General features: G+C 41.6%; 1 protein-coding gene across 2 annotated transcripts in view; it reads left to right on the forward strand.

The window, feature by feature from the left end:
• The window catches only part of SYTL5 (synaptotagmin like 5), a 94430-nt gene that overhangs the window by 37911 nt on the left and 41811 nt on the right, over positions 1-14708 (forward strand). For both annotated transcript variants that reach the window (XM_055802834.1, XM_055802835.1), the window contains exon 3: positions 5572-5787. In XM_055802834.1, the coding sequence (XP_055658809.1) occupies positions 5572-5787 (216 nt within the window). The remainder of the gene's footprint in view (positions 1-5571; positions 5788-14708) is intronic.

Genomic DNA, 14708 nt, shown 5'->3' on the forward strand with positions numbered 1-14708 from the left:
TATAAAGACCTGAAGGGAAGGTGCAAAGAGGATGGAACCAGGCTCTATTCAGTGATGTCCAGAGGCAGTGGGCACAAATTGAAACACAGGAGGTTCCACCTGAACATCAGGAAACACTTTTTCACTGTGAAGGTGACTGAGCCCTGGCACAGCTTGTCCTGGTAATTTGTGGAGTCTCCATCCCTGGAGATAATCAAAAGCTGTCTAGGCATGGTCCTGGGCAGCTGGGTCTTAGTGGCCCTGCTTCAGCAAGGGGCTTGGACCAGATGACCTCCAGAGGTCCCTTCCAGCCTCAGCCGTTCTGTGATTCTGTGACATACTGGAGCAAGTACAGTGAAGGCAGACAAAGATGATTAAGGGCTTGGAGCATCTTATCGGGAGAGATTGAGATAGCTGGGACTGTTCTGCCTAGAGAAGAGAAGGTTCAGGGGGATCTTATCAATGTGTATGAATGCCTAATGGGCATTAAAGAAGATGGAACCAGACTTTTCTGAGTGACGTCCAGTGAATGGGCAAGAGTCAGTGAGCACAAACTGAACTACAGGAAATTGCATCTGAACAGAAGAAAAAAATGTTTTTTATTGTGAGGGTGGTTAAACACTGGATGAGCCTGCTCAGAGAGATTGCAGAATGTCCATGTTTCAAATAGCTGAAAGAATCCAGGGCGACCTGATATAGCTTACTGCGCTTTGGAGCAGGAGGGTTGGACCAGATTGGTCTCAAGAGATTCCTTCCAACCCTTCCTCAACTGTCCTATGATTTTGTGTTGTGGACTTCAGCACTGAAAAGATGAAGCTTGTGCAGGGAAGGAGCTTGTGCTTCAAGCAGTTGGGAAGTTCTGGCAGTGTATTTTAAAATAATACTTCACTGGGGGCAGCATTCAGGGCTTTACTGAATGCTGGTTTTAGAATGAAGCATGTGACAGTGGGTGCGTTTATTTGTAGAAAAACTTCCAAAGACCTTAGCAACACTCGGGACAGTACACTGTAAAAGTAGTTCTTGCAGATGCTCTTCATACCCTAATGCTGTGACTTACCTTAGAGAATTTTCAGTATTAATAACTTAAACACATTCTTATTTAGAACCAACTATTTTATTGAAAAGATATGGCTGTATGATGAGAAATAATATTTATCTGAGAAATTGGGTGAGCCCAGGTGTATTTATTTGACTACACTTCTCTAATTTTTGTGCCACAGAAATGTTTCCCCTCTCCTTTCTTGTGTTTCAGGGAATCTAGAAGGACTTGTAGCATTCAGTTGCTTATCTTGAACTCTTCTGCTTACAATTTCTCCTTTCTGACTGAATTACCAATACTCTGTTCATAGCAATCTGGTCCAGCTAGCTGAAAACAATGTCTGTGCTCCAGCTGAAATGTCTCAATGTTAACAGCTTATATCATGCTGTCAGAAGCCCTCAGACTTTGTTGTGTTTTTCTTAGTCCACAGTGCCTGAATTCTCTTATGTTTCATTGTGAATGAGGGAAGGGAAGAGGAAAGCCTGTCCCTTCTGGTTGCAAAGAGAAGCTTGAACATATCCAGGGAACTGAATATGATGTTTTAAATTTTTGGTATCATTTTAGTATTGAATCAATCATATGACTCAGAGGGGAGAGGATTTTGAAATTATTAAAAATTTCCAAGATTTTCAAATGCCTAAGTTGACATTATTGTGGATTGGTGACCCCCTGAAACTCTGGTAAGAGGCAGGTAAACAATGAGAGAACATTTTGTGCACAGAGTGTTTAAGGCTGATCTGCTGTCTTCTTCTCCAGAGTCTACGTTGTCTCCCCAGTACTAGTGAGCTGGTTTTGCTGCTGAAGGAGACTCGGAACAAACAAGCCGATGGAAAGGGGGGAAAGTAGGCTGTGGTGGGCTGACCTTGGCTGGCTGCCAGACACCCACCAAGCTGCTCCCTTCCTGACCAGGACAGCAGCAGAAAATAGGGTGAAAAAACTCGTGGATCAAGATAATGACAGGCCAATTGCTTATCACTTGGGGAAAATGTATTTAACTTGTTGCCACTAAAAAAAAAAGTAGGATTCAGAGAAACAAGGACAAGACTGAAAATACCTTCTCCTCAATACCCCACTTCGCAGGCTCAACTTCACTCCTTTGTTCCAGAGACTTCTTTCTCCTCCTCTGCCCCAAGTCGTGCAGGGGAATGGGGAGTGAGGGTCAATTCATAACGCTTGTTCTCTGCTGCTCCTTCCTGCTCACACTTGAAACCCCTGTTTCAACATAGGTCCTTTCCACAGGGGTATAGTCCTTCAGGAAAACTGCCTCTGTCTGGGTCCCCCATGGGATGCAGTTCTTGCCAGGAGCCTGCTCCAGCGGGAGCTCTCCACAGACTGCAGCTTCCTTCAGGGCATGCTCACCTGCTCCAGCATGGGATCCTCCATGGGCTGCAGGGTGGATATCTGCTCCAGTATGGTCCCTTATGGGCTGCAGGGAGACAACTGACTTCACTATGATCTCTGCAGGCTGTAGGGGAATCTCTGCTTTGGCAGCTGGAGCACCTCCTCTTGCTCCTTCTTCACTGACTTCATGTCTGCAGGGCTATTTCACATTTTCCTCACTCCCCTGTCTCAGCTGCTGTGCAGCATTTTCCCCCCTTTCTTAAATGTGTGATGACAGAAGTGCCACCAGTATCGATGATGGGCTCAGCATTGGCCAGTGGTGGGTCTGATTTGGAGGTAGCTGGAACCGGCTCTGCCTGAAGAGGCACAGCCCCAATTTCATCTCACAGAGGCCACCCCTGAAGACCCCCAACTGCCAAAACCTTGCTATGCAAACCCAGTACAGATGCAGAGATAGTTTTGTGGGGGCAAGCTGAGTATAGCTGAATCTATTAGTGCTTGCCTGTTGTGTGTAGACATAAACCATAGCTGTCACCTCTGTATCAGTAACTTAGACCAACTGTTTGAGCTGACCTATGAGAAGTGAGTAGGAAAAGTGAAGCGACTGAGGTGCCAAAGAGGCCACATGGAAGTAAGGAGCAGTCCCAGAACTCCAGTTGTGCCGCGTGTCTTTTTCTACTGTCAGCTCACAGGGAGAAGGTAGAACAGAAATTGGTGCGTGCAACTGAAGGTGGTGATCCATGTGGCAGGTGCAAACTGGATCTGCCCTTTCTCTTCTTTTTCATGGGTCCACATTTTCCGTGCTTGAAAGTCTCCTGACAGCAGCATCCCCCATTGCAGCTCTAAGCCCTGTTCATTGCGTGGACCCAGCACAGAGGCAAGTGGATGACTTAGGCATCTTCAGGAAGACAAAAAGTAGGTGAGAGGGACAGAAACACTAAGTATTGGCCAGATTAAGAATTCCTGATGAAGAAGGACATTCAGCTGTGACAGGGGATTCTTGGGGGTAAACCTGGAAAGTGCTGCAATACCTCTCAATGTGTGAAAACACGATCCAATCTTAAATTTTCCTAAGATCAGTTGGTACTAAAAGTGGCTCTGCTAAAATAAAAGGGCCATGTAGCACAGTACTTTGACAAATTCACATTGCTGAGAGGGGAGACAGTAAATCAAGTGTTTTGTGAATGTTGTTTGATATTTAGTGAAATGTAAGTGAGCATAACCTCAGGGGTAATTAGATGTCTTCACAAACATTGAAGGGTGTATTTGTTACTCAAATGGATAAGTGCGGTATCTCTTTAAAAATACCGTGGTCGAGGGTGCTCTGGTAGCAGGGTGTTGGTTTGGGGTTGGGTTTTTTTCCCTTAGCTCTCAGTCCAGAAGCAGCAGATTAATTGACTTTTGCTGTTTGAAGGCAGGCTTGTTTAGGAGGTAGATCCAAGGAGGGGGCAGCAAACCTGGTGACCATCTGCCTTCCCTGTGCCTAATGGCAATATTGCAGTTCACTTGGTAGTTTCTGTAGTGTAGGTCACTCGCCTGCATTTGGAACTGGCTGATTGACAGAAGAAAATGGATATATACCTGTAACTAAGTGTATCTCTGCAGGACGTAGGCAGATGTAAGATGTGATTGATAAACTGCCAGACCAGTTAGCGAAGTGCCAAGAAAAGCTGTGAGGCCTGGGCAGATTTTGAAAGCTATGGCATGAGAGCAAGGCTGTTTGGAGTGAACATGGGAGAAGGGTGCAAAGCAGAATCAAGAAATCGCTTTTGGACAGAGGCCAGCAGAGGAAAACGCTTGACAGGATTTGTAGTCACTGCCTGGAGGGATTGGACAGACCCTTTTTCAAAAGCTGTCAGAGGTTGAGCATCTGCAGGCCAGGTGGCTGCAGAGCAGCTGCTGTTCATGGCATCCCAGTGGGAAGCAAAATGCTAGCCTTTTAGCGAGGCAGCGTATCCACAAACAACCTAATTCTGTCAGAGCTTAGTCCCTGGTGGCTTAAGCAATGTTCCCAGTCTTCTTCACTGGGCTGCAACCTATTATCTTTTATTGGTTTTATCTTCCCAGCGGTCTTCTTTTGACATCTTTTGATTGATCTTTAGGTGAAGCCAGTAGCCAGTTTTGTTTTTCTTTTTAAATCCCCCTTAAATCATATATGTGTATGCAGAGAATGTGATTTCAGTGAGTCCGAGTGCTTCATGGTAGAGGGACTCTGGAGTCTCTTGGCTGATGGCAGTGCATGAAAGAGAGTGTAAGGAAGGGTGAAGTAACGGGGACACAGCAACACTTGGGCATGTAAAACTGAGAGAACTTAGCAGCTGCTGAGCTGGGCCCCTGAGGAGGAGGTATTCTGGGGTAGGGTGGAGTGCAGGAGGGGTTTGAAAGGATGGAGCAGGGGTTATCAGGGAGTCAGGAAAGTCAGATGGGCATAGAAAACTGCCTCTCCTGTCATCCTTCCTTACTCTTTCTCTTAAAATTCCTTTTTTTTTTGCTGTTGGAAATACAGTAGTTACCTCTCACGGCTATTTTCTCATTAAGGACCCAACTCATGCACCATTGAAATTGCAGCCTTCAAAATCTGTTCGTAAATGCAAATATTTTTATCCTGCAGAGTCAGTTGCAGAACTAGTAATCCACAAGTCACGTTATTTATACTGACATTCTCCTTTTTTTTCTTTTTTTCTAATTGTAACATCACACCATGACACCACTATCTATTTTGATGTTTTGGTTTGGGATTTCTTAGGCTTTGAATAGCCAGTGCAAAATTGCATATGTGTTCCTAGCTAACTCTATGTTGGCATAGTATGAAATGCACACTAATTACAGGAAAGATTTTCTCCTTTTCCTTCTGTGGATGCACAGGATAGTCCCAGTTTTAAGCTGCTGTCAACCTGGGCTCAGCATGACTTGAATTATTGATGAGGGACAAGCAAAGATGGTTTACCAATTGTGCAGAACTGTTCAGCTGTCTGCAGTTACTTATAGTGATCTACCAAAGGATTTTCTTGACTGCATGTCTGAGATGGAGGATAGATTTATTCTTCTTTGTCCTACGTGTGTCAAAAAATACAGCAAATATTAAAAAAAATAATAATTGTATCGTACTTATTTGTGTCTTGTAGTTTTTAGCACTAAATCTCACTTGTTAAAAAGTTACAAATCACTGAGATGTATCTCCAAATTAAAAGATTTTATTTTCTTACTTCTAGGAAACTGAAAAATGAGCTTCTGGAAATGAGGAGGAAAGGTGGAAACCGTCATTGTCAACAGGACAACAGCAGGGTCTGTGTTCGCTGTCAGAAAAACCTGGGCTTAATCTTTGATAGAGGAGACCTGTGCCAAACCTGCAAACTTCGAGTTTGCCATAAGTGTCGTGTTGTAGGAACTGATGGACAGTGGAAGTGCTCGGTGTGTGCCAAGATTGCGTAAGTTGTGCAGCTTTCATAATTACGTTTAGGGATTACCACGATGTAAATAATTTTGTGCTGATGCTACTGTTTTACATCTCCTTAGCACAAAAGCATATGCATAGCAAGTACACAAGGGAAGAGGCTTATCTGGTGGTTTTATTTGCTGCACGATCTTGCAGTATCTTTTTTCCCAGTTCCAACGCGCTTGCTTCATGAAGAAAGCTGCAAGCATCACAGGTACTAAGCTGTTGGTGGGAAGTATTCTGAAAATGATAGAAAATCAGTTACAAGCAGGGACAGGTCTATTAGCATTCTGAAGATATAAATGTAAAAATCAAATAATTCAAAATTAACAAAACAGAATTAAGTACAAGTGAGGTCTGTATGTTCTGATTGACATGATAGGTGGATTTGTAAGGAAAGAGATGTAAAAACTGTGAGTCCAAGCACTTCAGTCCATGTTTCTATCCCTTTTTTCCCCCCCGTGTTTATAGTAACTGAATATCTCTGCGTGAAGAGAGAGGGCTGTATTTATAATGTCTGTTAGTGAGTGTTCTAAAGTAAATTGTGCTATGGTGGGAGGTAAAACAAAAGGTGATTAGCGCATTTCTCTCAGTTGGAATATGGAGCATGGGGAATGGAGGGAGGAGGAGGGTAGCAGATCACGGTGCTGAAAAGCAGAGAGTCAGTATTCTAACACAGGATATCAAGGGGATAAACAGAAAGATATTTACTTGGTGTGTGCTTGGAAGAATTATTCACTTGATTGATATGGTAATATGGGTTTTTGCAGCTTGACTTGGTAAGATAACTATGAAGGAAAGGGGAAATGTTATTGTGGAACACAACTTGGTTATATATCCTGATGTAAGAACTGGGTGGTATAAGAAAAAGACGTGATAAAATAATCATGTTAAAGGGGGGAAAAATCAGAGTAATTTCAGAGGGACTTCTTTTACAGATCATCATGAGACCAATGAGACCAGGAAGATAAGACTTTTTGTAAATTCTATCAGCGAGTGAACTCAAATAGCTAGCTACATCAGGCTTTGGCTACCTAGAAAGTGAAAAATTAATACAGCTGAACATGGCCTTTAGAGTTTGTGTCTTCTAATTTAGCTTTGGAAGGTTGACATCTATTTTGTGCTAGATGCCTTAACCTTCTCTGCAGCCAGTGGGCCACATCCAGATGACTATGTCTCACCTCTTGAGATGAAACATGTAAAAGTTCTTGATTTTGTGAAATGGTTTTAAATTGGTAGAGGCCTGGCTCTGCTCCTTATCATTTACTTCAGCTGGTTCCTGAGATGATCTCAGTGCAGTGCCTTTCAGAAACCGTGGGGTGCAAGTGAAATGACCGAGTCAAGAATGGCAAACACAATACTACGCTTCAAAAATGAAGAAAGGAAGAATGGAGGGATTTGTTGACCCTGTCAAGTTACCTTTAATTTCTCTAAAAATGCTGAAACAAATGATTGCTGTGCTGTTTGAAAGCCAGGAGAAGAGGACAAGGCAATGATTAAGAGCTGGCTTGAGAACAAATAATGTCAAAATCAATTTAATTTCTTCCTTTGATAGGGTGACAGACCTTGTGAATAGAGGAGGATCTGTTGATATCTTACAGCTTGACTTCTGATACTTTCTCTTGTGCCATTCTAATATGCTAATAAACAAGGGGAGCTATGCCCTGGAATAAATTCTGTCAGTGTGATTGCAGAACTGCCTGGAAAATTATAAAGCTCCATTCTCAGAGTAGTTATGGACATTTTGTTGTCAAAAAAACCCCAACAACCAAAAACCCAAACCAACCAAAAACCAACAACAACGAAAAAAATGCAGGCAGTGGTATAGTGCAGAACATTTTCTGGCTTTTCACTGTTAAGTATTTTAGTTAAGGACTTTGATGCAGCAGATGAGTTTGCCAGTTACACCTGCAGGTGACACAAAGCTGAGAGATACTGTAGGCATCCTGAAGGACAGGATTAGAATTCATAGGGATGCTTACAATTTAGAGAAGTGGTTTGAAGGAAGAGCATATGGTGGCTCCCTACGGGTATGTGGAAGTACTACATTTGGGCAAAAATGCAGCTGCAGAAATATAGAATGGGGATAAAAAGAACATATGCAGCTGTTCCTTAGGAAAAGATCTGGGTATTGTACTGAATGAAAAGCTGAACATGATTCAACAGTATTTTCCATGGTAGAAAATTCCAGCATCACACAGGGATGTGCAAGCAGAAGTATAGCCTGTAAAATACATGATGCAATACTGTTTTATGTAGAGTACCTGCCCGGTTTTGTGCAGCACACTTCGTGTTGGCCAGTTGGAAAAAGTTCAGCAGAAAATAAGGATCACAAGCCTAGCACACCGTATGTCTAGAGTAATGGAAGGAGTCAGAAGTTGATATAGTTAAGATATAAAGAATCACTAACAGAGGCTGAAAGAAAAGCAGTGATTAAATCGACCTATTGAATAAGTTCACTAAGATATAGCAAGCTTTATGAGGCACCTGGGATATAATAGACAAGAGAAGTGGGGTAACGGAACGTCGCAGTCAAAAACATATAGCGCAGAGAACAAATGAAGTTCTATAAGAACAAGTAGTGCACATGTTCCCCAAGAAAGTTCCGCTGAAGTTCACCAACTTGTTGACCACCAGGGGTCTCGAAAGACCCCCAGCAACGAAGCGTGCATACAGAAGTGCCTTATGCATATGCAAATCATTTCAGGGAATAGTTGCTATGTATATTAGATTTTGGGGAAGTATGATGAATATGTATGTTTTGCTGTAATAAATTGAGGAATGCTGGTCAGGTAGGTGCGTGTGATTTGAGATAATAATCTCTATGTGCCCAGTGCTGCAATAAGAATGCCTGCCTTCTAAACTTACAAAATGACATCTAGAGGGTTTTCTCTTTGGCGTTTTTCTGGTATCAGAGTGTTTGGCCTAGGCAAGAGAAGGCTGAAAATAACTGAGTTTGAAATCAACAAAAGGTAGCTGCATCGAGGACTTACAGGCTGTTCTATGAACTCACTTTGGACAGGAAAAGTAAAGTGATACTTAAATTGCAGTGAAAGGATTTTGGTTACATGTTATGAATATTGATATAACTTGGAAAGGATGCAGAATCTTGTTTTAAAAACAGGTTGGATAAACCTCTCTCATGAGAGATCTCATATCATGGAATGATATGAGTAAAGATGATCCTGTTTTGGGGCTAAAAGATGGATGAAGTGATATAACTTCTCAAAACATATGCCACATCTACTTGTGATTGTGCTGCAATTCTGTACGCCAAGAAGTGGTCTTAGCAGTCATCTTGGAAATTAATTCTGGTTGAAGCCTGCCTTGGTTCTGACAAACTGTGGTATAATTTGCTTGCAAAGTGCTAGACTTGGCAAGTGCTAAAGTTTTGTAGAGGTTGGGTATCTATATTAAATTAAAATATCTCTTTTCCTTTTTGTTCCTATGCAGTGTTTTTGCAGGACTGTAGTGACAGTTAATGATCTGTAAAATGCCTTTTATGCTGCTGGGAGTACACAGAGATGATATCTTCTGTGTGGGCAGCCTAGAGATAGAAGTTTGAGATAGGTATTTCAGTGAAATCACTGTGCATAGTTCTAATTTAAATTCATTCAGTTCTGCTTTCCTCTCTCTCAAGTGAGAAATGCAGGGATAATCGGGATTTTTAGGCTTTTTGAATTACATTTGAAGGAGGAGCTGGTTAAGTTAATGCAAATAGTCTTTGGCAAGATTAAAAGGCAGTAGACAAGGAAAAGAAAATAGGAATCCAGAGTTAAGAGACAGTTGTGCTGTATAAGTAGCAAACAAAAGGCAAGAGAAGGGGAAAAATCTTTTAGCTCTGTAGCATTGATCTGCATAAAGTGTTTGTGTCTGTCAAATTGGATTGTTTCATCACACTAGTGGCTTTGCAAAAAGTGTTAGGAAACTTTTTTTTTCCCCCCTTCTCCTTTTCTTTTAGCAACCTGAACCTCTCTGAGTGAGGCTAGGTTAATGTCCGTATCTGTAATGACTCTGGCACCTGCTATGCTGTTCCATTTTCAGAGCCAGGTTATGCTGTTATAATGTATATGTATGTTGTCATACATACTGTGAGACCCTTAAGTGGCTTTCATGAACTCTTCCCAGTTTTGGTGCTGTACTGTTTTTTGTCTGGTCTTGGTGATATGCTACTTCTTGTCTGTTCTCCCAAAATTATCCTCAGAAATGCCTATTAAGTGCCACTGGAGGAGATGGTGATAGTAGTAACCTGTACAAGTCCTGTTATATAGTCATCAATTATACCTGCAGGAATATGTTCAGAAGCAAGTTTTTCAGAACTGTTGGAAAGCCTACTGCATTACATCTGGTGTCAGCGAAGCGGGTCTGGTACTGGGTGTTGAGTATGTTCCTTCAAAGAGAGGTTGACAAGTATTACAGAAATTACTGCAGGAACTCCTTGAATTACACAGATAACCCAAACTAATTGCTGAAACAAAGAACTTCTTATGTCAATAAAAGAAAATACAGGTAATATCAGCCAACTTCTGCCTGGTGATTCATTTCACGCATTTTGACCTTTCCTTCCTTCTGAGCCTGTCCACTTATAGCATAGGAGTTTGGGATACCTTTAGTACAGCAGAAGGACATTCTGTCATATAGCCTGGGATCAAATGTTATCATTGCTTTAACATTTATGGTGGTTTATGCCCAGCTACCAAAAAATCAAAAAAACCCAATGGTGACAAACTACAAGTAGGCTGACTTTGACCTGAGGAGGTAATTTCAAGATGTTCATTTGTTAAGGATATAGTGAAAGGATTTGTTAAGGATATTGTTTTCTGAACAAATTTTTAAAAAATCACATGGTAGCCTCATCGTAGCTGTAGGGGTGAGATATCAGTTTATTTAATAATACAATCTGTCTGTTCATCTGTCAAGAACATCATCTGGCAACAAGTGACTCTGACTTCTCACCTCCAAAATAATCTTTAAGCCATTTCATCCGCCATTTCTCCAAAGACTTGCTTCTGGTGATGGGGAAGCTCATCACAACATATCAATTGCATTCTAAAACACTTTCAAAAAGAGAATTAGCAAATTTGAGGAAAGACATTTAAATGTCAATAGTGAAAGATGTTCAACAGTATTTTTAAGTGTAACGAACTGAGGTTTACATATAAATTGTCTTAAAATTTACAGTTACTGGAAAAGGATATTGCCCTTGAATGTCCCTAAAGAGAAAGTTAGTAGATTTTTTTTTCCCCATGGGAGTTATTACCAGCTAGAATACAAAGTTGCAATATAAAGCATTTAAAGGTCAGGAAGGGTTAGAGCTAAGTCTTCTGCCGAATTCTTAGTTCTGCAGTTACTGAGGGCAGACCAAAATAGTTTTTATGCAACTGTTTGATGGTCACATTGTTGTAGTATTTGATGAAGTAAATGTAGCAATGCACTTGATGAAAGAGGAAGCTTTCTGCTCCATTCCCTGCATACAGGGAACTGATGTCATCAGGAACTTTCAAACATAGTTGCTAAAAGAAAACCTTTCCATTAAGGTTACTTTTCCCCCCTGAATCTTCTTAAAATGTGCTTAAAATTCTGCATCTAAAATGATCAATAGGTTGAGGGAAATCAAGTTCTTCAAGCAGCCTGCTGACAAGCTGATTTTGCATCTTGGTGCTGTCTGTGTTTCTTATTACGAATGTGTCTAGATATCTGCAAACAATGCCTTCATTTTGATTGAGTTCTTCAGCCTCGGTGGCCCAAGTTATTACAGCAGAACAAAACAGTAATGAGAAATTTTTGTTCATCTTTGAAATAATTGTGTTGTCTTGAAGTGTCATGAAAATTCATCAGTACCTTAGTAACATTTATTCCCATTAGGAGCCTAAAAATAAGGGCATTTCAAATGGTTTAGTATGCAAATGCTTTTCAGATTTCTTACAATTTCTTTTTATTTTAGAAATTTCTAAGCAAGTTTGCCTTCTTTTAACTGGGTCAAATTTTTCTATTTAATAGCCTTACAACATAATAAAAATTCTCTGGAGTTAATTTATGTTACAGAAATACTGTATGGAATTGAATACATACAAAGATGAGTGTGTATGTTTTGGTATGTTCATGTATAGACTGCATTTTATTCAGCCTTTGGTCTTGGCATTTTTTCCAGATTTTTCTCCCAAGGTGAAAGTAAGGTAACTTGAGGAACAGGAGAGGGAAAGGAAGCTAGGCTAAATCTCTTCCCTCTGCTGTGAATGCGGGTTAGGCTGGATGACCAAATGGATAGTGAAACTGTTTTACCAATCTGGGTTTTTTTCCCCAAATAAATGATTGAAAGTAACAATTGAGACTTTCCATCTTAAATGGAATTTTTATAGTTGGGCATTTAATCATGAAATGTCTTGCAAAAATGAGAGTGGAAAATAACAGGCTGAGTTTTTGGCAGGGATAGGCCACAGGTTATGTTCCATTTGTAAACTAAACAGCGTCTTAGTGAGGTTAATCCATTTAGTATGGGATCATAGAGGGAGAAGGAGCACGGAACCATGATGTACTCCCTCTCACATGAAGACATGAGTAGGTGGATCAGTAATTAATGTATGAGGACTTTAGCAGATACCTAAAGTATTTGGTACTAAACCTAGCTACTTGCACGTGATTTTTCTTTACAGTTTTCCTAGCCATTTTGAGTATAGGAAAGAGCAATCATGCAAAAATTGCTGCTATTACAATTCATAACAGTCTTCCTTCTTTCTAAAGCTACTGGATTCAGCATCTGTTGCACACCTTAGAAGGCCAATCTAAACACTGCTTTGGTCGAACACATACTTATTTTTTACTTTGTGTATGCTACGTGCTGAGAAAAGAAAGTTAAGAAAATGCATGCACATACTGTGATTTTTAGTCAGTATAGACCTTGGACCCATTTTAAAACCAGCAAAACCCAGACCTGAAAGCACTGATTTGATGTACTGTTGAGTAAATGCCCTTGCTTCTTTTGCCACTGAAACAGATATTTAGATGGGAAGAGTTCATTTAAGTCCTGCATCAGAAATAGAAGAAAGATGTACTATATCAGTAGGAAAGGTAGTCTCCCCTTGTCATAATTATAAATGCATGAAAATAAAGTTATTATAAGACTGTTTAGGTCTCGCTTTTCAATTTTTGATTCAGAATGTCAAATGCAATTAAGAAATTCAAACTCCAAGTCAGAGACTTAGGCGATCATTTAATCTGAATTCATTTCTATTTCTGTGTAGAACAAAAATTATTTTAATAGGTGCTCCTGACATGTATGAATGATTAAGCTAACGTGAACACTAGTCTTCGTGTGAATTGTTCAGTACACGTGAAAAAACATCTAATACTAGCGCCCTAGAAAATCAAAGCTGCAAAGCTTAGTAGTTTTCCCTGATTTCTTTAGAATGTGATATTTTTTGTAGAGGTGATCTGCTGGGTAAGGATGTTTTTGCTGAAGAGGGCTGCCAGCTGAAGGATCCCAACATTGACAGCAACATTGGTGATAAGAAGGATGAAGGTCTGAAGTGAAAGCTGAGGCCTCTCGATTTCTTTCACGCGATGCTTGCAATGGGTGGTTATTGATGGCTGTTGGCTTTTTCCCTTTTGCTGTGGATAACAGGATTGGCTAGAGAAGTGAAACATTTGACTAAGACAAGGCCATACTCCCTTTATTTGCTGTGTTTCATGCCTCGCTTGAGGGAGTCGTCTGTGTTTTACCTCAAACCTGGTTCTCTTCGTGAAATCAGAGCAGAATGGGTGTGGGCATCCTCAAAGTAGCCCTGCCAAGGAGTTGGCACCTCACTTTAAAATATGGATCTTATTACTGCTTAATAAGGTCAGTCTGATGAATGAGATGGGCAGTTCAGTTTGCCATCATTAGCTGAACCAGCACACTGTTCAGCTCCATCACTGTAGTGGCTGTCATGCTCCCTTGCCCACTTGTGCCTGCAAAAGGGTTTGATCGCATCCTCCCCTTTCTTTGGGGGTCCAGTTTGTGTTTGCCAGAGCACACGGCAATGATCCTGAACTTCCTTGGCCAAGTAAGAGGGCACCAGCTACGTAATTAGGGGGTATTTAATGGTGGCAGGTTACAGCCTGCAGAGAGAGATTATTAAGAGAAGTAGGTTGCTTATTTATCCTTTGCCAGAACATACAGGGGTCAACTGTTGTTGCCCAGACTAACCTATCTCTTCCCTGCACAGCTTTATGCAGCTGCGAGGAAGATGAGTATGGGGCTAGCAGCTACTATTACAAGGAGATGACAAGAGCAAGAGAAAGTCCTTCTGCACAGTAATCCTTCCTCACTCCCAGCCTGGTGCCAGACCTTCCCATCTTGCAGCCTGCTTTGGTCCCAGAGGGGAGGTGTAGGAGATGTTGTTCAAATGGCATGGGATGGAGTGGGGATGGAGAGAGGGAGACTGATGGTGAGCTCTAAGCTTGCGGGTGACCTATATTGTACCACAGTGAAGTGGAGGAGCAGAGGAAGGCTCTTTCCCAGGGAAGGATGCTGGGGGAGGACCTCCTCCCTCCACCAGCAGCACTGCCACTGATCCTTCCTTGCACAGCCCAGCAGCCCTCCATCCTCTTCCTTCCTGGCTTCCTCCCACAGCTGCCCCAACCATCTATCCCTTAGCTGCAGCTCCTTTGATCACTCCAGGGCCCATGCTCCTCCTTGAGCCCTTGGTCTTGCTACTGCAGGGCTGAATCTCCACATCAGATTATAAGACTAATATATGGTAAAACAAGCAGACACACTGGTCTCAGCTACTGTCCTGCCCAGGCTGAGGTCCTCTGGGCACTAGTGAATCAGACGGTACCAGACAGGTTTTCTTTCCCTCATCGCTGTTCACATCTGGCTAGAAGAAGTAGGAGATGGCTCCATGGGGACCCCGTAGCAGAGGGCTGGGCTGC

The sequence above is a fragment of the Falco peregrinus genome, chromosome 4 (assembly GCF_023634155.1).
Source record: "Falco peregrinus isolate bFalPer1 chromosome 4, bFalPer1.pri, whole genome shotgun sequence".
Classification (NCBI taxonomy): Eukaryota; Metazoa; Chordata; class Aves; order Falconiformes; family Falconidae; genus Falco; species Falco peregrinus.